The 26,188-nt window shown below is 35.4% G+C and overlaps 2 protein-coding genes across 5 annotated transcripts in view; one reads left to right on the top strand and one right to left on the bottom strand.

Moving 5' to 3' along the window:
- LOC306866829 (uncharacterized protein) overlaps positions 1 to 10,039 on the top strand; it is a 33,224-nt gene extending 23,185 nt beyond the window's left edge. Inside the window, exons 17-25 of the mRNA XM_079412211.1 lie at positions 2,659 to 2,812; positions 2,913 to 3,017; positions 3,115 to 3,216; positions 5,492 to 5,635; positions 8,353 to 8,430; positions 8,520 to 8,667; positions 9,326 to 9,475; positions 9,573 to 9,645; positions 9,729 to 10,039. Of these exons, the coding sequence (XP_079268337.1) occupies positions 2,659 to 2,812; positions 2,913 to 3,017; positions 3,115 to 3,216; positions 5,492 to 5,635; positions 8,353 to 8,430; positions 8,520 to 8,667; positions 9,326 to 9,475; positions 9,573 to 9,645; positions 9,729 to 9,912 (1,138 nt within the window). The 3' untranslated portion in view covers positions 9,913 to 10,039. The remainder of the gene's footprint in view (positions 1 to 2,658; positions 2,813 to 2,912; positions 3,018 to 3,114; positions 3,217 to 5,491; positions 5,636 to 8,352; positions 8,431 to 8,519; positions 8,668 to 9,325; positions 9,476 to 9,572; positions 9,646 to 9,728) is intronic.
- Positions 10,040 to 10,048: 9 nt separating this feature from the next.
- LOC306866830 (F-box only protein 31-like) lies at positions 10,049 to 25,799 on the bottom strand. 4 transcript variants are annotated; one of them, XR_013783971.1, is made up of 11 exons: positions 25,340 to 25,799; positions 23,116 to 23,187; positions 21,857 to 21,943; positions 18,900 to 18,976; positions 17,304 to 17,471; positions 17,157 to 17,231; positions 15,691 to 15,800; positions 15,425 to 15,578; positions 13,323 to 13,648; positions 11,483 to 12,235; positions 10,049 to 11,181 (listed from the first exon to the last, which is right to left on the bottom strand). XR_013783971.1 is itself a non-coding variant. In XM_079412212.1 (10 exons), exons 1-10 carry the CDS (start codon positions 25,734 to 25,736, stop codon positions 12,013 to 12,015), a joined length of 1,689 nt encoding a protein of 562 aa, XP_079268338.1. In that variant the 5' UTR covers positions 25,737 to 25,797; the 3' UTR covers positions 10,049 to 12,012. The 4 variants fall into 4 exon arrangements, 2 of the variants coding, with proteins under 2 accessions (XP_079268338.1, XP_079268339.1); XR_013783970.1 differs by lacking the exon at positions 21,857 to 21,943; XM_079412212.1 differs by having other exon boundaries at positions 10,049 to 12,235; positions 25,340 to 25,797.
- Between the last annotated feature and the right edge of the window lie 389 nt (positions 25,800 to 26,188).

Here is a 26,188-nt window from a genome sequence, read left to right on the forward strand (position 1 = left end):
CAATAATATACACACTTGCACAATATACAATAAGCGATGGACAATTGTACACAGTATACAATACACATTATAAATACTGTATGCACAATGAGAGCTTCTAGTAACTATGAATTAAAAAGTGAACATTAAAGTGAACCGTGAAAGACAGACACCTAACCATTTAGAGCATCTCTTCTCCGATTAGACCACAAATGTCCAGCTGAAGTTCACAGAGTTGGTGGATGAAAGGGATCTGAGAAACCCTTGCTTCTTCTGGGGAGTGTAGCATTTTAGGTTCACCTTGATTTGAGAATGACCTTCAGCGTTGCAGGATAAAGGAGAAAATTCTGGATGCCAGCGTCTCTCATCTCCTTCCTAATTGGCGCAAATGCACTACTTTTTGCGGTGGTTGGAGAAAAATCTGGAAAAAAAAAAAAAAAAAAGCGTTGCTCCGGAAGTTTTCACCGGTGCATGAAGTCTGGCGGTCCACAGAATGACACCTCTGTCTGTGTACCGCAGCAGTTTAAAGATGAAAACCTGTGGTTTAGCGCGATCTGAGGAGAGCCTTGTGAACCCGCGACACGCTTGCTCCACTTCAATCTCTTTGCCCGCCAGAGACGGGAGCCACGTCGGTAGCGACCTTTTCAAAAAACCCATAGGGTCGTCCTTTTCGGAACCTTCAGGCAATCCGACCAGACGCAGACTGCTGCGCCTATTGCGATCCTGTAAGTCCACAACATGTTGCTTGAGCACGTTTACGCTCCTATCGTGATCTGCGACAACTTTCTTTTGTTCTCTCATCTCCTCTGTAAGAAGATCCAGTTTAGAGCATAACGACTGAACAACTGACGTGAGAAGCGAATTCGTTCCGCATCGCCGTCATCTCTGTTCTTAGAATGTCCTCAAAGTGTGTAACGGTGTTTGCCATCTTGTCCATCATATCGCTTGAGTTCAGTGACTTGGATTTCTTCATAATCGGAGAAGCCGACGGAAACCACTCCTGCTGTTTCCGATTGTATGCCATCAGTGAAAAGTATTAATGAATAAAACTTAAAATAAAACGACCGCAAAAAGGGGCCAAACGTACGGAGCTCTACTCAAGTGCAACTAGGTTTATGAGCACATTACGTGACTCCCATTTCATCAGAATCTTTTGACTGATAGCGACAGAGCCAACTTATACAGCAGTCAGCCCCCACCCCTTTTGGTGGGCTGAAGCAATATTTGTTCATGCAGCTACACAAACGTGAATAATGACCAGAACTTTTTGGTTTCAATTTTCATAATTTTTTTTTTAAAGTTGGTGCATCACTTGTGTGCATGATTTAAACCCTATATTTTTTATTTATTTATTTTTTATCCATTTTTCTGTATTTAATTGACCATATGCACGGAGTGCCATTTAGAAGTTCCGGATAAAGATGAGCCAGTTAGTAATCTTCTGGTGAAGCTCATTTTATGTGCTATATATAGGTAAAGACTCTCACAGAAACCTCTCCTGCCTCATTCTTATTACGCACGCAATAGGCTAAAGCTTGCCACAAAGCCCCAGCAGGTAATTACCATGAATGTGTTGGGGGGGGGGGGGGTGAGATTTGAATAATTTACTAATAAACTAGTGTTTCAGAGTCTGCGTCGCAAGGAAGAAGTTGCCGATCCTGACTCGACGTCTCCTCCTTAAGCCCGGCTCACACTGTGCGATTTTGGCCACGATTTGGTCGTCTGAGACAAATTTTGAAAATTCTAAAAGATTCCTATAATCCTAGGCTAAAATCAGTTGTCTAGATCGCTGGTTTGACATGTTCACCGACAGCCGATTAATGGCCGTTGCAATTAAAAAAAATTTTCCTCCGATTTCAATTCTGGCAGTCTCAGAAGATTTCAGACACTTTCCTGCCGTGTGACATCTCCTACGACGACCGTCAAACCAAGAAGCAATAGGAGCACTGAACTTGATGACGCAATTAGCGCGACAACTTCAAACTTCAACTTCGTTATTTGTAAAAACAATATATGTACAAAGTAAAGTTTACTTAAAGTTTATTTATTAAGGGGCAGGATGTTTAAACTCGAATAACAAAATTACCTCAAGTTCGCTCTGTAGAACTGGAAGTCCATAAAGTCCTCTTTTGCCCAGCCATGACTTGCTCCACACACGTCGTCTTTTTTTTGAAAGAGTATTTGTTTTCGATTTGTCTTATTTCGTTTAGTAATTTAAAGCTTTCCGATATGTTTGTCTGTGAGGCATGTATTTGCTAGTTTTGGTTCATTTTTGTGAAGCGCTCCTGTTCAAGACGAGACGGCAGTATAAAGGCACATTGTTTTTTTTTGTTTTTTAATATTGTGAGTGCACAAATAAAAGTAGACTTCACTTGTCATTTAAAAATGAAGACAGACAACAGCCTATAATGCTCATTTAAATACCTACATGGTTAAATACAAATTGAACAAGTTGGTACAGCAATTAAATGGTGCATTCAATATTTTCCGCTTGGACAAACACAACTTTTCTCCAAATTGTGAATGGATCATCTAAGAAACCAAGCAAAGGGCGCTCCCTTATGGCACAGTGAAGTTGACCGGAAATGACTGAGCTGGCTTATCCAAAACCAGGAAGTAATCGTGCATGTGGTCAATTACAGATTCGGATTAAAGAGTCCCATTTCTTTTTTTTTGTAGCACGGGAGATGAACATGCTCCAGGAAACTATGGTTTTCTGGATCAGGTTGCAGCTCTTCAGTGGGTTCAGGAGAACATCCACAGCTTCGGTGGAGATCCTGGATTAGTGACCATCTCTGGAGAGTCTGCCGGAGGAGTCAGTGTATCCACACTGGTATGGGTCTTTTATTTACAGCATAGTAACCATAGAAACCAGCCTTTATTACTCTTAACTATTTGTTTTGAGTGAGTTGCTTTGTCATTCTGTCTTCAAGATTCTTTCACCATTGGCTTCTGGTCTGTTTCATCGTGCCATTGCAGAAAGTGGGACGGCCTTCTGGGATGGTTTAGTGATGGGTGATCCTTTACTGAGGGCTCAGGTATCATTTTGTATTCTTCTTACATTTTCATGATTGTGTTAAGTTATATTAAATACTACTATTATTAAATAACTTCTCGTGTTGATGGTCATTTCAGAACGCAGCCAAATTATGTAAATGTAACAGCAACCGCTCATCAAAGATCGTCGATTGCATCATGCGCTGGTCTGAGGAGGAAGCTCTGGAATGTTCCAAAAAGGTGTGAAATTTTTCATTAAAAATAAACCGTTTAAGAACTAAATAAATCATACTACATGTAAAGCAACAAGATCCCCGGGCCTGTATTCACAAAACATTTTATCTTACCACTAAGAGTTCTCCTAAATAGCAGTAAAAGTTTTTAGCTAAGTTTTCTCTTAAAACAATTTCACAAAGCTGCTGAGCTCCTTTTTACTAAGGAATAGAGAAAAGTCTTCATCCATAGCAACGAGGTCAACCCCGCTCTTACTCTTAGATTATGTTAGCATGATTACTATGCACACAGTGATTGGCTGATAGAGGCAGGCTTTGTCAGAGATTTATACATAAAATATTGTAGAGCATGATTTTGTTGCCAATCAAATAAGGGTTTGAAAATAAAAATGCTAATTGCCACATTTAAAAAATAAATATTTTAAAATGCAGGCTAAGACTCACTGATTAAACGAGTATATGTTCAGCCAATATTTATACCATGGTTAATGGAAACCTAGAATCAGGCTATTAATTTAAATCGCTACTTCGGCACTTTAGTGCCAGCTTGACGTATGAACCCAACGAACCAGTTATCAGCACAATACGATTGAAGCGCAGTGGTTTTAATTGTGCATGAGCGCCACGCAAATCAGCTTATACTCTTATTATACTCTGCGCGCGTTCACCAGCGTGCTCAAACTGATAAGATTTGTGTGAGCTATTCCTATCACGAAGCTGGAGGTAAAATGTGCGATCTATTTGAATTCTGTTGGGAAACTGTCACTTTAAAATGCTATGGAGAAAGTCGAACAGTATCTAAAAAAGGCAAATAAACTAAAGACTGACACAACAATCTTGCACCAACACACAGGCCTATATTTAAAATAATTTTAAACTATTAATGACATCCTTTACTAGAATTCATAACGTTTTATTGTAGGCTTGTTTGTGGTATATTTTGTCTAACTTGTAGAATTTATAATAATCTGTTAAGGGAATAGATTTTTCCTGTAGATTTATACAGTATTACAACTGTGCTATGTTGTAACTTGTTGCTAAATGTGCAGGCTGTTTTTCATAAATGCTATACAGATTATTTTTATTATATGAATATATATATGTGTGCATGTCATGTATTGGCCTGGTAATGCCATAACAAATACTACAATTAAGAACAATGGTACTTGCGCCCCAAAACTATGCCCTTGTATAGGGTGATCAAAAAAATTGTTATAGAACTTGTTGGGGACAGTCAGTCAATACCCTTGCGATTAAGGCGATATTCCTTTTTAAAAGTTAATTATCGTCAAATGTTTCTAAAGTGTTTACATTCCAAGGCAGATTGCTGGCAACAGCCATTTTAGGATAGTTTGTGGTTCGGTTTAGTGACTTAAGAGTCCTCTTCAGTACTCCTAACGTTCCACAGATTTAGGAGCTATAGTTTTAGTGCTAAAATGCTTTGTGAAATACTCTTAGAACAAAAATTTAGGAGTCCTAAATTTAGGACTGACACACCCATTATTTTTAAGATTTTCTCTAAATCGGCAAGTTATGAGCTACTTTTAGCCTTAAGATGTTTTGTGAATATGGGCCCTGAAGTACATTTTACTTACTACGGAAGTAAAAATCCTTGTGTGAAACTGTTTTGTGGGCATTTATTTGACTCTTTATGAATTGCTTGTATTCCTCATTTGGATAAAAGCGTTTGCTAAATGAAATGTAAATGTAATGTACTTTAATATACTTATGAACTGAATTCATGTTAATTACAAATAAATGAAAACTGTGTAATTTAGTTTCATATTAAATGCAATTAGCTGAATTTTATTTACATTTAAAATGGATTGTAAAATTTGACCTTACAGTGCACTTTTTAAAAGTGAATTTAAAGGGATGGTTACCAAAAATATAAAAATTGTCGTTAACACCCTCAAGTTGTTCCAAACCTGTAACCGGTTTCTTTTGCGGAAAACAAAAATTAAAGAATGCTGGTAATAAACAGTTGTCTTCTTTTTTTTTTTTTTTTTTTTTTTTTTTTTTTTTTTTTTTTCCATACTATGAAAATATCTTCCTCTTGTGTTCATCAAAAGAAAGAAACCGGTTACAGGTTTGGAACAACTTGAGGGCGAGTTAATGACAAATTTCCTTTTTGGGTTAACTATCCCTTTAAGTGTGTTATCGGAGTCTTTTTCTTTTTATTTATTTATCACGTCATGCTTAAAAATATAAGTGAGAATAGAATTTATATCAAATATTTCATGTGATTGATATGAGCAGCTGTGTTTCCACTATGTTTCTAGTTTGCGATGATGCACTTCAGTCTTGCTCTGGATTCTTATTTCCTTCCTAAACCTGTGGAGGAGATCGTTCAGAAGCAAGAGTTCAGTAAAGTTCCTCTCATCACTGGAATTACCAATGATGAGTTTGGCTTTTTACTGGCCGCAGTGAGTAAAAGTTATTTATTATTATTATTTAACCGGTTTAATCCTAAGTGTTTTCCAGACATGGAAATATCCAGATGTGTCGTGTAACATTTTGAAATTAAGTTGTTTGAAAAATTTTGGGAAATGTGTGGTGGGATAATGTGTGTACTGAATGAACATTTCTGCAGTCATCAATTTGTCTGGCGTGGGGTTTTAGAATGAGGTGCGTGCGCCACTTAATGTGGTCACATTTTCCTGGGTAAATATTACATAAGAGAACAATATATATATTTTTTTTTTTTTATCATTTTAATACGAATTATAAAAATGCATAAACCCTTTCAAATGTATATTTATTCCAAAATAATAACTAAAGGCAGTAACAATTTGAACAATATTCTGGAAACGATAAGGTTTCATTAGTTAACTACTTTAGTTAACATGAACTAAGAATAAACAATAGCCTACTTCTACAGCATTTATTAATCTTAGTTAATATGAATGTCAACATTTTACTACATTAAAATCAAAAGTTGTGTGTTAAGTTTATGCACTGTGAACTAACAATGAACTGTTTATATTAACTAATGTAAACCAAGAATAACAGGCTAAATACTGTAATGTTCATTGTTCATGTTAGATTAAATGACACATTGTAAAATGTTACTTTTTTTTTTTTTTGTGAACTGATGTTCAGCTGTTCTTTTTAATAGTCAACTTATTTTCGAGTAATCCTCGTCATAAAAGCAATGTAAACACTGCCACAGACAAGTTATATTAATTTCATCACACTGAATGCTCACTCAAAACTGACGCAGTCATCACGTTTTCAGACCATTTCATGTTTTATTTTGACGTGATGCAAAGCAGTGGTATCTAAGCAGGAGAGTTGTTTACTTTATAATTAGTCAATAACGCAATCATTATCTTCATTCAAGCTGAGAGCTCGCACAAAAACAAGAGGCGGGATTTATCGCAGGAACCAATCATAACCGATCATATCCAATTATAGTGCGATGGAGGCGTTGTCACCTCTCACGTGACTTTCCCCCATTCATTTCAATGAGCCTCCAGAAAAAGTCATGGCACGCTTTAGGGTCTGTTTTAAGTCGATGGACTGAAGGGAGGCGAGCCTCCGCTGTAACTTTACCTTCTGTTTGACACTGTTACTTTATAAAAAAAACTAGTGACTTTTATAATTTTAATGCCATATTTAGTCAATATTTGCAATTTTATGTTTGTAATATCGGTTTTCTGCTCCTCCTCCTCGGAAACACCCCTTTTTTTTTTTTTTTTATCAGTACCTCACATTTTTGTAAATATTTTTTCTTTTCATGTGACAACACTAGCAAAAAGTGTCATTCGTTTCTTCAAAGTAGCTTGTATAACAGCGTACATTTGCTGTCCCCTCAACACACAGCCATTAATGTCTAAACCGCTGGCCACAAAAGGAAGTACACCCCTAAGTGAAAATGTCCAAATTGGGCCCAAAGTGTCAATATTTTGTGTGGCCACCATTATTTACCAGCACTGCCTTAACCCTCTTGGGCATGGAGTTCACCAGAGCTTCACAGGTTGCCACTGGAGTCCTCTTCCACTCCTCCATGATGACATCATGGAGCTGGTGGATGTTAGAGACCTTGCGCTCCTCCACCTTCCGTTTGAGGATGCTCCACAGATGCTTTAATAGGGTTTAGGTCTGGAGACATGCTTGGCAATTCCATCACCTTTACCCTCAGCTTCTTTAGCAAGGCAGTGGTCGTCTTGGAGGTGTGTTTGGGGTCGTTATGTTGGAATACTGCCCTGCGGCCCAGTCTCTGCTTCAGTATGTCACAGTACATGTTGGCATTCATGGTTCCCTCAATGAACTGTAGCTCCGCAGTGCCGGTGTTCTGTCGATTTGTGCTACCCTGTCAGATTTTCCTACCTCCCATTAAAACGGTAGGTAGTACAGTTCGACAACGAAAAATGCTACCTGATAAATTTGTCTACACCTACCACAACCCTAAACCATGCAAATACAGTATGTTATATTCGTGGTGGGATACAGCTATCGGAAACCAACAAATAATTTTTTCTACCTATGTTTTATTAACGTCTACACCTACCCTAAACCCACCACTTACAGTAATGCAGATGCATTAAATGTTGTTCAGCGTGAGAAAGGACGAAATATTGATGTGCGCAGTAAGCCCCGGTGGGAAAATCTGATGGGTAGGATAAAATGTCAGGACACCGGCAGCACTCATGCAGCCCCAGACCATGACACTCCCACCACCATGCTTGACTGTAGGAGACACACTTGTCTTTGTACTCACCTAGTTGCTGCCGCACACGCTTGACACCATCTGAACCAAATATACACACGTGTGTCAGCCAAGCTATTTTAAACTGTTTGATCGCATCCTTGGGTTACTATTATGCATCATAACCCTTATACAACACTGATGGTTGAATTTTTTTTATTTTTTTTGTATTATCTCTGTATTCCTATCAATGTATTTCAAAATTAATTTATTGTAACGTATATCATTAAATTGTTAAATTAGCTCTACCAGTTTTACAACATCAATATTGTAACTTATTTGTAACATCTAAACTTTTAGTGCAATATTTTGTCACCGCAACATTTTAGTGCTGCCTTCACTAACAACTGCAATTGGATTCATATGTACACCTAAATTCATTGTTATTGGCTTTATATTTTGATGCTAAGGTTGAATTTTATTTCTCCATAGTATTTTGCGGGTAAAGGATGGATTGATGGGATGGATAAAGAGCAAGCCATAAAAGGCCTGACCCTCACGTATCCTGATGTAAGTCACAACTCAACACAATGCACATTTACGTACGTTACATGTGTTTTTCTTTGAATCCTGTGTGTTTTGACACTTACTCCCATCAGCCCAGGGATCGATGGATCGTTGATCTGGTGGCGAACGAGTACCTGGGCGACACAAGAGATCCCATTCATGTCCGAGACATTTACAGAGAGATGATGGGTGACATAATATTCAATATCCCTGCCCTCCAACTGGCAAAATACCACAGCGGTGAGACCCAGTCAATTATTCATTATGCTCACCAGGGCAAAATCCTTCAGAAATCATTCTAATATGCTGATTTGAAGCTCATTTCTTATCGATGTTGAAAACATCTGTGCTGCTTCATATTTGTGGAAACTGTGACGCGCTACCATTCAAAAGTTTGAGGCAAGCAAGAGTTAAAATGAATGAATCAATCAATAAGACTTTCATTCAACAGTAAATCGACCAAAAATGACAGTAAAGACATCTATAACATGACAATTTATTTCAAATAAATGCTGTTCTTTTGAATTTTCCGAAAAAATCCTGAAAGTGCCTTGATTTCTGCCAAAATATTAAGCAGCAAAACAGATTTCAACATTGAGAATCATAACGGAGTTCCAATAATAACTGAAAATCCAGCTTTGCATCAGAGGAATAAATATAAAAAAAATATTTATTAATATGAAATGCAAATATTAGCCATTGACATTCCATACTATGGGAGTCAGTGGCTGCCAGCAATTGTTTGGTTTCCAACAGTCTTCGCAATCAAGAAACAAACTCTTAAGTTTTCAATTTGAGTGCGAGTAAATTGACAGGATTTAAATTTTTGGGTGAACTATCCCTTTAAATCTTATGTATCGTTTTCACTTGTTTAAAAGATGTGCTGTTGTGATTGTAGCCTCAGGTGCGCCGGTTTACCTGTACGAGTTCCAGCATCCTCCCAGTATGATCCAGAAGAACAGGCCCAGCTTTGTTGGCGTCGACCATACAGATGAACTGTTCTTTATCCAGGGCACCTGCTTCGCTAAAGCCCCCCTCAAAGCAACCGGTAAAACTCATCACAAACACATCCTTCACTGACACTGAGCGCTTCTGAAACGGTTTAAATAACCACTGAATCATCATTTAATGGTTCAATCTTTCAGCTCCTTTCACAAAGGAAGAGGAAGAGCTGTGCAGGACTGTGATGGGATACTGGGGGAACTTTGCACGCACCGGGTAAAATATCGGTCCACTTGTTTTTGTAGAAGAACAAAGTATATGGTTTCTTTACTCTAATATGGCTGTTTTTGGACCGGCAGGTCTCCGAATGGTCCGGGTCTGACACACTGGCCTGAATATGAGGATGAGGCAGAGTATCTCGGCATTGGACTGGAACAGAAAACTGGGAAGAACCTGAAAAGCAAACACCACGCATTCATGACCAAGACGCTTCCAGATCTCATACGTCAAGACCGAGAGAAAACAGAGCACTTAGAACTGTAAAAAAAAAAAAAACACTAGCACTGTGTATTTTGGAGCTGAAGTTCAGATTTGATAGATATTTGTCATGTGAAACTACATTCTCCAAGCAACTAATGTTTTGCACTTAAAAATAAAAGTCGGACAACTTAAGTTTTTTCCTCCATTTTATTGAGAACAAACGAAGGCTAAAGCTACAAACCTCCCTGAATTTGAATGCAACTGGTGCATACTAGTCATGAATTTGCGCTTTGAGATTTTTTTTCATCTTTAAAATTTACATGGATGACAATTCAACTATTGACAATATTCTTAACAGCAGATTGACATCAAATATAAACACCTGTATGCATGCTTGACTCACTAACGGAGCTGTTTTGCTGCACAAAATGATCACACTTACTGACAACTCGTGTTACTTTCAATATAATTACAAAATTAAAAATAAGGAAATTACAAATATACAACACAAATGTATAAGTTACAGTTTTAGGCACAGTGCTTTGCTAAATTATTGATAGATAAATGATGGGAGAGAAACTCAGATTTGAAGTCTACCTTAAAGCATCTGTGAATCATGATGACGACAGGCGGCAAAACTCGATTTTATCCATTGGGAAGTGAGAAACAAAGTAACTCTGAAGTCAATAGGGTAGACTAAGTGCATAAATGCTTTGAAATATGATTTAAATAGTTATGAGCCAATATAAACAGCTGAAATTATATCTTATTTGGAATAAAATCAATAGTTGTTAGATATCAGTCCACGTAAACGGCCAATTCTATGAGAATATTACATTTAAAACAATTATTACTCAACTCAGAGGTTGTAAACACAGGCAATATACTTTAATTCATCAATCATATATGCAATCATCCCTTAAAGCTGAAATATATTGATAAATATATTCAACGCATTTACATATTCACTTTACATTATACTGACTTCATTTTTATTTTTTTTTCCATTTTCAAATGCTAGTAATGCTGCAGTCAAATACAAAAGTATAGCCGGAGTAATTATGCCTCCGATAAATGTCTACGCTGCGTAGGGAAGAGCACTTTGAAGAGAGCTGCACAGCCAGAGGAACAGAATCGCAATCATGTGAAAATGAGACACTCGTCATGGTCGTAAAATTTGGTGGCTAACCAATTCGCTTGGAAATTGAACCGTATGATGGATGGAAATTAAAGGAAGTTCAGCCAAAAAGAAAAACTTGCTGAAAATTGACTCATTGGCCATTTGAGATGTATATGTTTGTTTTATCAGAACAGATTTGGAGAAATTTAGCACTACATCACTTCATGTGAATGGGTGCCGTCAGAATGAGAGTCCAAACAGCTGATAAAAACATCACAATCCACACCACTCCAATACATCAATTAACATCAGGTGAAGTGAAAAGCTGCATGTTTTTAAGAAACAAATCCATCATAAAGATGATTTTAAGTTTAAACCATCTGCTGTTTAGACTCTTATTCTGACGGCGCCCATTCACTGCAGAGGATCCACTGGTGAGCAAGTGATGTAATGCTAAATTTCTCTGTATCTGATGAAGACAAACTCATCTACATGTAGAATTTTTTTTTTAGCGAATTTTGATCTGTGAACTATTCCTTTAAGAAAATTTGGCGTTTGTAGTGTACATATTAATGTCATTCGTTTTCAGTGAGCGCTGATGAAAAAAATGGAAGAATTTCCAAATACGGTGTGGACTTTTTCCAAATAAAGTGAATAAAATTACTTAAAAGCAACCGCAGATGTTGCCACATTGAGGACAAAAGCTTCTAAGATAATTTCTAAAGCACAAAACCACAGGATTTCAGAGTCTGAAGATCAGAGGCACGCTCATCTGAGTATATGGGTGAATTTTCACATTGTTGTCGTCTTCATCGCCATTTCCAAGTTACAAAAATAAATTAATTAAAAGGCTGATAATAAAGGCCTAATATAATAAAACTGTACGGCATGTGCATGTGGCTTAAATACACCTGTGCGGATGCGAGCAGGACTGCGTGCGTGTGCGTGTGTGTGTGTGTGTGTGTCAGCAGGGAGGTCCCTGATGGTGCAGAGCGTAATACAAGAGGATGTGCCTGATGAGAAAGGTAGTGTGAGGTTTGCTATCAGGATGTCCATGACTGCATATTGCGGAGCATGGCTTCGAAGCGCTCCATGTTGGGGGCCTGAGCGTGGCACAGCTGGTCAGTCAGCCGACTGTACACACTGAAGGACTTGAGCTCCAGCCAAATGAAGCCAAAGCGGTCGTCATCAAACAGCACGAACAGACCCGGCGTGCGCTCTGGACTCGTGAAGCCGTGGCCGGCGATCAGGCCTGTTCCATAAAAACTGACACAAAGGAAATCCGTATTATAATTAAACAAATGTATTTTTAAATTAATTTTAAAAATATATTATGTATTACATTTTAAATCATTTCAATTGTACTTTGTTAATTTTATATTAAGATACGTTTCGTTTAGATTAAAAAGTTAGAATTTTAAAACAAAAATTATATAGAATTATGAGTTAACTAAAATGTTTAAAGTATGTGTCAATAATATAATATACACACACTTCAAAATGAACATTCGTTTTAGTTGACTTAGAATTTATCACGTTTTATTAAAAATATAGAAATTAATATCAAATGAATAAATATTTCATAAATTTTCATGTCTATTAAATTAATGAATAGACATGTTATTAAATGACAAATTCTATACATATTTAAAAAGCTAATTTAAAAATGTTATATCTATATTAAAATAAAATAATTTTTCATGTGTATTTAATATTACGTCACATTTTAAATAATGTTCTAGTACTATATAATAACTATTCATTAACTTAAAATGATGACATTTATTTTAAGTGTTTCATTTAATTGCTGTCTACTATTTCTGTATTAAAGATATATTATTTTTTATTAATATATAATTTTCATATTTCATATTAATAGACATAAAACTAAAATATTAAATTATATACATTTATTTAATTAAAAATAAATAAATTTGGTAATTGATTTAAATGAATGAACTTGTTTCTATTTTATAAAATATAATAACGAATTGTTTTAATTCATTTAATTGCTGACTATTATTTCTGTCTAAGAATCTATAATATATAGCATATAATTTTCATACATGATATTTAATTTTAATAGACAAAACAAACAGTATAAAATTTAGTTTAACAAATTAACTTTGGTAATTGATTTATATAAATTCTTACACCTATTTTATAAAATATGATAATGAATTATGTATAATTCATTAATAAGAAAACAAATAAAGGCTATAAAAATATTAAAATATAAGTAAATGTTAAAATCGAAACTTGAACCTGGATTCATATACTGATATATGTTTGAATGAACAAGCATCATGTAATGTCTACAGTACAGTAATAAGATGTACTGTAGCAGACTCACCACGTCTTGCAGGTGCGAGGATACACTTCATTACGGGCCATGACTCCCAGAGGCAGCACAAATGGCTGCGTTTCAGGAGAAGCGCTGCAGGCAGCAGCTCCCGGCTCCACATCCTCCGCTCCAGCAGGGGGAGCCGAATCTGAGCCCTCCGTCACCTCTGATGGGGCATCCTGGGCCTGTGGAGCCCTCTGGGCCTCCTCGTGCACCTCCAACACCAGGCGAGAGAGCTCTTCCATGCTCCGCTGGTGCTCCAGGTCCGGCAGACGCACCGGACGATTCAGGTCGACTTCTAAGGTCAGCTGACCTGCTGGGACATTGGGGTCACCCTAAAAACAAACAAGTGAGCTGATGAACGCGCTAAATATATACTATAGGCATTGTTGGAACCTTCATTTGAACTTTTACTTTTAAATAAATGTAAAGTTTGTGTAAATGTGGAGTTGAAAATTGGTTAATTTGTAATGCATGTAATTTATTTACAATATGGAAATATATTAATGACAAAAATCATGTGCCAAAAAAGTGTACATTACAAATACATTGCTTGTATTTGCTTTGTACGTATTATTAAAATTAACATCATACACCATCTATAATAATTTACTAAAATTATTGTGTATACACATTTTAATTTTAATAAATACTAACAAATTATTTTGTTACATGTATTTACATTTTTTATTTTATTTTGCCTAATACAAAATATACAGTTAATATTAATAAAAAACTATTAATACTATGAACTACAGTACTATAGTATTTATTTATATATTATAAAAATATTTAAATAATAAAAACATTAAAATGTACTTGTTTTATTGTCACACACACACACAAACGCACAAATAACTAAATTGTATTTAATTGATTATTTACATAAGCTATTCATAATCATGAATAATAATAATAATGATGATTGTTAAAATGTAGTTTTTAAATAAATTCATTTATTTTGTGTATACACATTTTAATTTCAATAACTACTAACTAATCATTTATTTACATTTAAATTTTTTCTTTATTTTGTCTAATACAATTAAAACTACTACTACTAAGAATTATTATAAACTATTAAAACTATGAAACGCAATACTATAATATTTATTTATATACTACACTCATAATATTTATATTATGAAAATAACATTTAAATAATAATAAAAAGTTTACTTTAAACTATTTTAAATTGTTTTATTTTGTTATACACAAAACTAAATTGTTTTAAATTATGGTTATTTACATCATAAGCTATTCATTACAGTGAATAATAATAATAATCATAGTTCAAATGAAATGTTTTAAATTAATTCATGTATTTTGTTAAATTCAAGCATTTCAATAAATACTAACAAATCATTTTATTTGTGTATTTAAATATTTTATTTATTTTGTAGTAACAGAAATAATTAATATTATTTTTATTTTTTGTTTTAAACTATGAACTACAATACTTTATCAAATAATATTTAAATAATAATAAAGAAAATGTTAGTTTACTTGTATTATTTATTTTGCCACACACACAAACACATTTTTTTAAAATTATTATTTAAATCATAAGCTATTCATAGTAATGAATAATAATAATAATTTATAGAAATAATAAAATAATAATATAGTTGTAGTACTAATATTAAAAAAAAAACATTTTGGAAGGTGAATATTTTTTCTTAATTTTTAATGATGAAATTATGCATCAAAAGTTTGTAACTGAACTGCTTAAATACATAAATGTTAAATGTATAGTCCCCAAAGATAGAAGCACTGTTAACTTATGCATTCTTATTATTAAATTATGCTTTTTTTTACTTATTAAAGAATTATGTGCTAATTCAATGACTGGATGGATTCTATATTATGGATTTAACTTTATGGACCAGAAACTTGAATGCTTCAATGCTTAGACTGAACAATACAAAAAAAAAAAACTTTTCCTTGTCATTTACTCCAGATATTACACCTAACCGGAAAGTGCGACAGATGTCACTGTACAGGTGTTGATTTGCATCTAACTGTGCCTCAAATAGTAAAGTTTTGATCAGTTTCATGTTTTCCCTGAGAATCAAAGCTCTCCAGTCTATATTTTCAGACGTCAGACTCACGGTAAGTTTGGTGGCTTTGGCCTTGGAGCCGTGGAAGCTCAGCATGATGATCTCCAGGCCGTGACTGCCGTATGTCCCTTTGAAGAGGCCCGGCTGCAGCAGGTCTGAAGGGAGGCACGGGGGCAGATAAATCCGTCGGTACGTCAGGCAATTACTGAAACCAAGAAACATGTTTAAACACACCTGGCACCAAACCGCAAAACTGAAGAGAGGAAATGAAACAGTTAGCACATTCTGTGTGAGAACGGGCGATGTAGGAGACTTACTCGTATTGGCTGGTGTAAATGAACTTCATGAGGATCAACTCCTGCATGTGCTCGTGGAAAATGTCCTCCAGAGTTCTTCCCCATTCCTCCTCCAACCACGTTCTGAACTCCTGCACAAACACATGGGGCTCAGTGTACATCCAGAAACTGCAGGAGAGCCGTGGTTTACCTCAAAATCTGTCTTAAAGGGTTAGTTCACCCAAAAGTGAAAATTCTGTCAATTACTCGATCTCATGTTGTTCCAAACCCTTAAGACCTTCGTTCATCTTCAGAACACAAATTACGATATTTGTGGTCAAATCCGAGAGCTCTCGGACCCTCTATAGACAGCAAGGGTCCTAACATGATCAAGGCACAGACACTTAACAAGGACATCATTAAAATAATGCATGCGACATCAGAGGTTCAACCGTAATTTTACAAAGCTACGAGAATACTTTTTGTGTGCAGAGAAAACAAAAATAACAACTTTATTCAACAATTCGTTTTTTAAAGTAACGACCAAGCGGCCAGCGGCAGACAGTGAGTTGATCATAGTCTATGTTTGATAAATTTATCAAATCATCACAACTTGCCTAAAATAAAATCTACAGATATAAAACAGTTCAAACATAACAATGTTTAAACGTTAAACCTAATAAATGTGCACTGTATCCAATAGTTTGTGCGGAGAGTGGACACTAAAGCGTGCTTTGCAGGACATGGAGATGCCAGCGCAATCACTTGTATTTTGTTTCAGTGGATCTTTTGCTCATAAAGAGTAATACATCATTCGTAACTGTAAAGGGTCTACTTTTATTTCTGTGCACTCACAATACAACAAAATGTTGTGCTTTTATAAAATAAAGAAAACAATGATGCGCTTTCTGCCGTCTCGTCTTGAACAGGAGCGCTTCACAAAAATGAACCGAAACTATATCATGTCTATATTCTATATTCACGTGAAATTTGGCCCGAAGCCTGGCCCTAGAGGCGTAAAAAAGTCGATTTTAACGATGTCCTTATTTATTTATTCACTTTTTAACACCATGCCAGCATTAAAGCTATTTTCATGGTGATTAACAAAACATTAACAAAATGTTATAAAAGACATTTCAGATGGACACTAGACAAAAATTCTCAAATACATTCAGGCGATACATTTTTAAATAAATCAGTTAGACACACCTCTGAATAAAACCGTTGTCTATTTACATTAAAAACAGTACAATCCAATAAAATATGTTTCACAGTTATTTTAGTTTTTTAAACAATGTCCTTGCTATGTTTCTGGACCTTGATTGTGTAAAGATCCTTGCTGTCTATCTGAGGGTCAGAAAGCTCTCGGAATTCATCAAAAATATCTTAATTTGTGTTCTGAAGATGAACGAAGGTCTTACGGGTTTGGAACGACATGAGGGTGAGTAATTAATGACAGAATTTTCATTTTTGGGTGAACTATCCCTTTAACAAGTCTGGTTTCCTACCTCTTGCCTTCCTCCAGGCATTCGATGGTGATCGGTCTGGTTGCATTTGGTGGAAAATTCATCTTTCTTCACAGTCTGGAAAGAAAAAAAGGTTAATATCTTGTGGAATATAATGGCACATTGAGCCGAGAAATATGGTAGATTTACCTGAATGTCTCCTTTGTGAGGGCCCTTGTGTCCGTACATGCATTCTACCATGGCTTTGTTTTTCTCCCACAAGTGAATGCGGAAGAGCGGTCGTCTACGCATGGGATCCTCCACACGGGGATCATGGGGCGGTAAATACATCCAGCCTATGATGAACAGCCCGTCAACCTAAAATAATCACCAAAGCAAGAAAGAGTTGCACGTTTTACATACAGTACAATTGCACATTTAATGTGTGTCTTATAGGATATTTTTCTTACACAAACATGTCATTTCAGAAGGTCTTTATTAACCCCTCAGAGCTGTGTGGAGCACTTATTATGATGGATTTATGCACTTTATTGGACTTCAAAATCTCAACACCCATTCACACTGCCATTCAAAAGCTTGGAAGAGCCAGGGCATTTTTAATATAACTCTGCTTGTATTCGTCTGAAAGAAGAAAGTCATATACACCTAGGGTGGCTTGAGGGTGAGTAAATCATGAGGTCATTTTTATTTTTGGGGGAGCAATCCCTTTAAATTAAATGTTTTTGACCCACCTAAATAGGACTTAAGTAGATCTAAATATGTAATTGTACGGTAAATATGGGTAAAGTGTACGGCTGACTGTACTGACAACCAATTATGGTAAACTTTAATACACTTCATACTGAAATATACTGTCATGTAATTACACATTTGATTAAACTGAAATTTTAAACAATTAAAATGCATTGAAAGTGATATAGAATAACACACTACAGTTACAGTAAAAGATCAAGTACTTTGGTTTGTTAGTCAAACATAAAACAAATGCACTTCTTTAAAAAATTACAAAAGATTATTAAAACATGTTTTAAAATGTACTTTAATGTAAGTCTTGTCATTTGAAATGACAAAATTCACTTTTTAAAAGTGTACTGTTCTACAAACAGTAATGAAAGTTCACTTAAGTGGCCTTTTATTTTATTAATCTTATATTATCTACAAGTTACAGTTTTTACATACTTTTAAAATCTGAAGAGCAATTAGTAAATGTAGCTACGAGCTACATAATTTAGAGTAAAACATGTGAAATTGTAGTTAGCTACCGTATGCTAGAAGCTACATGATGTATGCTAAGGCTATTCGCTAGCAACGTTAAAGCTATTTAGCTAATATGTACTCAAAAGACCAGCAAATGTTTTTTTTAACTAGTTAATTTAAATGAATTGCACCTCAAAATATGACATTAGCATTGTGTTCATTTAACAGCATTTTAACAGTTTAAAAAAAAACAAAATACGGAAAGTGTAGTTAGCCAAGTAGTGTTACTTTAGTATTTTTATTTAATTTATTTTAGTCATTTTAATTTAAGTTTTAGTAATTTTGTCATGCTTTTTAAATATTTCTATATACCTTTTTTCAATTTTAACATTTTATTGCATAGTAGTATGTCCCAATACAGCTGTACTGTGTTAATATAATGATATTCATCACCATAATCATCTTCACAATACGTAAATGTTTTGTATTTGAATTATTACACTTCATATATGTAATTTTCCACCAATATCAGCTATCTTTTTGCATGCGTTATCATTCTTTGCTAATTTTTTTTCTGTGTGATCTTACCACCACGTTCAGTAGTCCTCCATAGGGCCCGATATCAGGCTGCCAGAGACCCAGGATGTGTCTATAGGGATGTAACACTGCAAAACAAGTACATGACGTTAAAATACCACACAACAGCACACAACACACATAAACCCAGAACCAAAAACGTTAGATGGGATTATATCACTTTGTGCATGGGGCATGAACTCATGAATGCATGTTGAGTGTGTGAGTATATGCAACTTATCTGTCATGCAACAACTAATATTTACCCACGTTCGGTCACTTTTATTCATCTGCATCTCACAAAGTCAGCTGATGTTAGTGCAGCTGCAGTCGTCTGCACCCTTGCCAGCCTGTGTCGATCACACACACGCATGCAGGACACACAGGCGTGCTCACGCTCGGCAGAAGCTGCCCTTGTGCTGCTGTCACATCAGTCTGTCCCAAACCAAAGCTGTGTCCCAATTTGCATACTAAATAATTAGCATCCGTGCGCTCCAAATTGCAGCATTTCGTAAAGGTTCCTGAATTATTTCCAGTGGAATAACATATGCTTGTGGCTAATATTACCCACAAACCCTTGGGTTACAGAAGAGTTTTCAAGTTGGCAGGGAATGTGATGCCAAAACAGAATGTCAATATAAAACAAAGTAATAATGTAATGAATTCAGCTAGATGAATGAATTATGTAGCAATGCAACGATATGGATGACTGTGGTAATAACACACTTTCCTACTTGTGGTGTCTTACTACATACTGCATAGAAAAGTACATCAAAAGTGTGTACTTTCCATCACCAGTGAAGTAAACACTTTTATAGTGTAGTTAGTAGAACTATGCAACTTGGGATTCAGCCTTAAAGGAATGTTCCACGTTCATAACAAGTTAAGAATCTGTGACAGAAAGTAGAAACTTAAGTTATTTTTAAACTAAAACTACTTAACTATTAAAAATACATTTCGGTTATTGAAATAAAGCCGAAATAATACGATTCTAGATGACAAATCTACCAAAAAATTTAAATATTGCTTAATAAATAAACTGGAGTTGAAGTACTAAAATGACTAAAACAGAAAAAAAAAAAAAAAACTACTAAAATTGACAAAAGCACATCACAAAAACACCTTAATTTTTAAAATACATTTTAAGATAAAATACTTAAATATTTTAATTAAAAATAGTCATTAAAATGAAAACTGGATAAAAAATTATAATTGTAAAAAATTGTATAATAAAATATAAATATTTAAAAATACTAATTAGGTTCATTTTATGACCGGGTAACAAATAAAATGGCTATTCAATTTAAAAAAAGTTAATTTAGGCATCACAACAAAGATGCACAGTCTGAGATTTCAGTCATTTTGAGATTTGCTAAATATTACAGTGTTATTAAATTATTAATATAAAGATTAATCATCTAGATGATAAAAAATATTCTAAATATGAAAATAAAGGAAATTAGCTGTACAATTAAAAACCCATACACCAATCCTCATAAATCCCTCAAAGAAAATAATTTTAACTCGTTCCTCATTTACAGTGGATGTTTTTAGTCCGTTTATATTAATACTACCATACAAAAATGTGGTATTTGAAATCTAAAGTTCTCTAAATTGTCTCTTTGGTGGGACTATTGTTCAAGATGGATAAGCTTCTGGTTATGACTTACTGAAAAATCCTACATCTGGATTTAAACAGTTGCTTTTTGATATACTTCTGCATACTGCGCAAAATATATATTTGCATATTCCGTTACTAGGTTTGCAACTTTACAGAGACTTAATCATAATTTTTCTTTTGTTGTAATTTTTTATTTTATTGTATTGTAATATATTACACTATCACCCTTTCAAAAACAATATTTACTTTTATCTTGCCATGCAGATTTCCACTGCATGTCCTGCACAATGCATACTGTGTACTGTTACACTTTGCTTGCTTTTTTATTTTTATTTTGCAAACTAAGGAACGAGTCAGTAATATTTTCATTAAAGGGTTACTCCACCCCAAAATGAAAATTTTGTCATTAATCGCTTACCCTCATGTCGTTCCAAACCCGTAAAAGCTTTGTTCGTCTTCCGAACACAATTTAAGATATTTTGGGTGAAAAACGGGAGGTTTGTGACTGTCCCATTGACTGCATAGTAAATAACACTGTCCAGGCCCAGAAAAGTGTGAAGGACATTGTCAAAAACGATGTTACGTCAAAATTACGTCACCGTAATTTTACGAAGCTACGAGAATACTTTTTGTACGCAAAGAAAACAAAAATAACGACTTTATTCAACAATTCGTCTTCTCCGTATCACCATAGTGCCATTTTGGAGAGTATCCACTGAAAGTAAATAGCGTACGCTCTTCTGTGTCAGCCGCACCACACAAATCTGTTTTCGTTCAAATCAAAGTATAAATAAACATAGAAAACGTATCCGTGTGGTGCGACTGACTATTTGCGTTCAGTGGATACGCTACGGTGACACGGAGAAGACGAATTGTTGAATAAAGTCGTTATTTTTGTTTTCAATACTTTTTGTACAAAAAGTATTCTCGTAACTTTGTAAAATTACGGTGACGTAAGTTTGACGTAACATTGTTTTTGACGAGGTCTTTCATACTTTTCTGTGCCTGGACAGTGTTAATTGTTTGGCAGTCAATGGGACAGTCACAAGCCTCCCGGGTTTCACCCAAAATATCTTAAATTGTGTTCTGAAGACGAACGAAGCTTTTACGGGTTTGGAACGACATGGGGTAAGTGATTAATGACAACATGTTCATTTTGGGGTGGAGTAACCCTTTAATAAAAATATTACTATATGGTCTTAATTGATACCATGTTTGGCAGTTCTACTTTAACTCAATGAACCTGGAACAAAACGCCAGTAGCAAAGAGCATCTTCAACCAGCAGCTTGACAGGCAGTGATTTGGTTCCTCCACCACAAAGCCTTCACACACACGGCCAGTACATACAGTGTGTGTACACGTCCCGATAGTCCATATGCTCATAATCAGGGAGGAGCTTCATAAAGCGTCCCGACTTCACCTGCGGGTTCACACCTGGACAGGTACGCAGGTGAGTGTGCCACAGGAAGAGGAGAGAGCCACAAGGCAGAGTGAGAACCACACTCACATATGCCGGAGAGAAAATGAATGTGTACAGGGCTGGGAGAGTGAGAAGTGTTTCGTTTGCAGTTTGTCTGTCACCTCGGAGGATAAAATTGATTTTATGCTGCATATCCACACTTTTAAATCAACTGAATTATACACAAATACCACACTGACTTATGAGGAATCTTTCTATCTGTTTTCACCTGCTAGAATATTTTTGGTTGAAACAAACATTGATACTAAACTTCCTCTACAGACAAACAAACCAAACAAAGTAGGTGTAACTGAACATAAAATGTGTTTTGTGAGTTGAAGTAAATGTAAAATGCATTGAGAAAATGACAAATGACATGTAATGGGGTGAAGCGACAGCATTACATTAACAAACAGATCTGAGTTTTCAGTTAAAAAGTCTAAAGGACACTTAAAGAGACGTCACACACACTCTAGATGTGTGATATGCATGGATTGGTCAGGATCTTAATTTTTTTTTTTTTTACAAATTTGAAGTTGATTATAATATGAATTACCTGTTTGTATGAACAATTGTTAATGTTTACTTTGGTAAATACAATAAATCTGAAATAATATAAAATAGAAACATCACATGAAAAAATTAAAGGAATAGCTCACCCAAATACAATTTGCAGTTGCTCACCAATGGATGCTCTGCAGTGAATGGGTGCCGTCAGAATGAGTCCAAACAGCTGATAAAAACATCACAATAATTCACAAGTAATCCACACCACTCAAGTCGATCAGTTAACATCTTGTGAAGTGAAAACCTACGTTAAGTCCTCTATCCACAATAAAGCTTTCTGTAGTGAAAAAGTCATCTTGTCTGAATCAGGACAGAAATCTGCACAGATCAAGCGCTGCTTACAAGCAAAAACAGTCCAAAACAGTTCTGAACAAATATGTTGGTGGATTCTGATGTGAGAGGACAACAGGAGATGGACTTCTTGATGGACTGGAGTGGTGTGGATTACTTGTGGATTATTGTGATGTTTTTATCATCTGTTTGGACTCTCATTCTGACGGCACCCATTCACTGCAGAGGATTCTAATTCGTATGAACTGACACGATAGGTGACTTCTGTAGTGACAGTAGATTTACTTACGTTTCACATACAGATCTCGACTCGACATGCCCACGATCTCCATCTTCCGCAGGTCATCTCTCATACCGAATTCTGCCAGAAGAGAAAAACTCATGACAGACTGCACCAGCACAGAACACAATCTACCTGGATCAAAAACATGTCTCTATAGTATCTTTCAGTTCAGAATAAAATTGAGTTTCTGTGCAATCCTTTAAGCTGATGATCAACACAACATGCAAGTTTTCTGAGTTACTGTATTCTACTTGATTCTATTGCTGCAGTGGTGTTGAAGCCTGTTAAACAGATGGTGGTGTAATGACTGTTAGACCTGAGATAAGGCAAACGACACCCTCATGGGGACACTTAAATGTCATTAACACATCTGAGAACATGTTATCAGGTGTTTCCCACAAGACTTTTGGCCAATCCCTTGACTTATGCACCAGAGAGTTCCAGTAACGCATTTCATTCCACAGCAACACGCTGACAGGCAAACATTAACTCACATTTATGTTAATATTTTGCTACTATTGCATCTGAAAACCTTTTAAATGCCTGCCTATGATGCCTAAAAATGCTGTCTACGGTTGGCAGGTCAATAGATCTTAAGACAGAGTCCATTTCTGATTTGACAGTGCATGAATCAATCAACCAGAGCACTAAAACTCAGGCCACTCTAACAACTTACCATCACAGATCAAAGACAAGGAGGTGTCATGAAATGAAAAAATCAAATGTATTCTGCGTTAATGTTGTTGACAAACGTTAAAAACATATATATCATTTTCTACAAAAAATCAAATGACTCTGTAAACAAAGTGGCTTCCTGTATACAAAAGTTGTATTAGAAATTGTAATAGAAAATGTCTCTTTAATAATAAAAAATAATTGTATGAAATCATTTTCGGTAAATAATATAATTTTAAAAATATTATTATTGAATTAAAGGCTTTAAGCCTCACAACAAAAACAAAACTTGAAACTTGATTTAGAAACTATATACATTCAAGTCATTGTACAAATTACATTTTAACGTGGTCTTATTATATATTTTTATAAGCTTTAAACATGTACATATTTTAAACACACACACACACACACACACACACACACATATATATATATATATATATATATATATATATATATATATATATATTGTATATGTATTTCTTATAAATGTGCATGTATATATATATATATGTTTACTGGAGACGTGCTGATATGGCGTTTGGTCTCGTGTATCTTGTCAGTGTCTGCTCTTGCTTGGCCATTTGTTGTGGAGAAATAAGTAAAGTGTGTTCAGCTAAATTCAATTAGTATTTTGTTAGATGGGTATAAAAAACGCTTAGTTTACTGCGGCAGTTGTCGTGTGAGGTCCTCCTCGTGTGATGACCGAAGAGTTTAAAGACCATCGACTCCACCGGCTGGGACACCGGCAAAGGATATAGCTATCACTTTTGATTTCTCCTCTATCTACTACTTGTTTAACTTCTGTTTCAGTTTTTATAACCATTTCTTACCATGTGTAAGTAAGTTGTTGTTTTTAGCATGTGTGTTTGGCCGTGTTAATTCTTAGGATTACTGATAAACTATACTGTCATGATTTATATTTATCTATTTTAATTGTCTGAATTTATTATGTCTGTATAGGTCTTTTATTACGTTTTAGTTTTATTTGAGTTATTTTAATACTTCAACAAACTAAATAGAAATGAAATTATATATATATATATTGAATTTATAATTGTGTATATTTATGTATGTATGTGTGTGTGGTTGTACATACACATATATATATTTTTGTTTTTGTGTGTTTGGCTTAGAGTTATGTTAGAATCATTATTATACTCTCATACCTCTTGTTCTTTAATATTTTGAATTGTTTTTAACTTTATTTTTTTTGTTTTTCATTTAAATGTTAAGTTTTGAAATTTTGTTGTATGCATTTGTCATTTTTATTTAATTTCTTTATTTTTAAAATGTGTATATGTAGTATTTATAAAGTTTTAGCTTTTAGTTTTGTATCTGTTTTTAGTTTTTTTTTAATACTACAATTGATTGCTTCTGTTGTCCTCATTTGTAAGTCCCTTTGGATAAAAGCGTCTGCTAAATGCCTAAATAATAATAATAATAATATAATAACGTTATGAAAGTGTTCATGAGTCGGTGTCATAACACATCAGTATCGAGTGTAAGCAGAAGGCCGCTGTGTTTTGTGTAAGTTAGCAGCCATTATTACCCTCTGTGCATCTCCTCCTCCAGATCGTTTCCGTGTTCAGGATCTGCCTGAATTTCTTGCACACCAGCGCCAGGTTGGGCAGCGCAGCGCCGGGCAGAGAGGAGAAGATCTCCACCAGGATCTCCGGCGGCAGCTCCAGCAGCGACTGCGGGTGTGGTGGCCCCGCGGAGGCCGAGGCAGAGGCCCCAGACCCGAGTCCACCTGCTCCGCTGCTCTGACAGCTGCTGCTGCCATCGGGCTCGTCTTTCGCTTTGCCCACGACCCTCTCCTCTTCCTCCTCCTCGTCCATGTCCGAGTCGCTGTCTTGATGCGGCTGGCTGCGCCTTTGCCGCCGCCTGCAGCGCCGCGACTGTCCCGCTCCGCAGAGCCTGGCGCACACCGCCATCCGGAGCAACATTACATCATCCCCGCGCAACAGCCGCTGTGTCCCCGCAGTGCTCCGCTCCGTGCCGGGGCGTCTACTCCTGACGCCATCGCGCAGCACGCTGACGTCGTACGTTTGGACGTCATTATTATTATTATTATCTTATTTTATTTATTTATTTTAAGTTATTATTATTATTATTATTAATTTTATTTTTTAGTTATTTGTCCGTATATATTTATTTTTGTATGTGAAACTTTACAAGGTGTGATGTTTTGTTATTTCTTTGTTTTTTTTTTGTTTTGTTTTTTTTCCTGTAGAAGTTTTGTCTGTTCTGTCCTTTATGTATCTGTTTAATGTTTGCATAATGATAATAATAATAATAACATTTGGACGTCATTGCTTACTGAAGGTTAGCAAGGTTGAATTTTGTTGTGGTCAAGTGTTTTTCATTGTATTTAGTCAAGATTATTTTGGAAGGACTC

The sequence above is a fragment of the Barbus barbus genome, assembly GCF_936440315.1.
Source record: "Barbus barbus genome assembly, chromosome: 48".
Classification (NCBI taxonomy): Eukaryota; Metazoa; Chordata; class Actinopteri; order Cypriniformes; family Cyprinidae; genus Barbus; species Barbus barbus.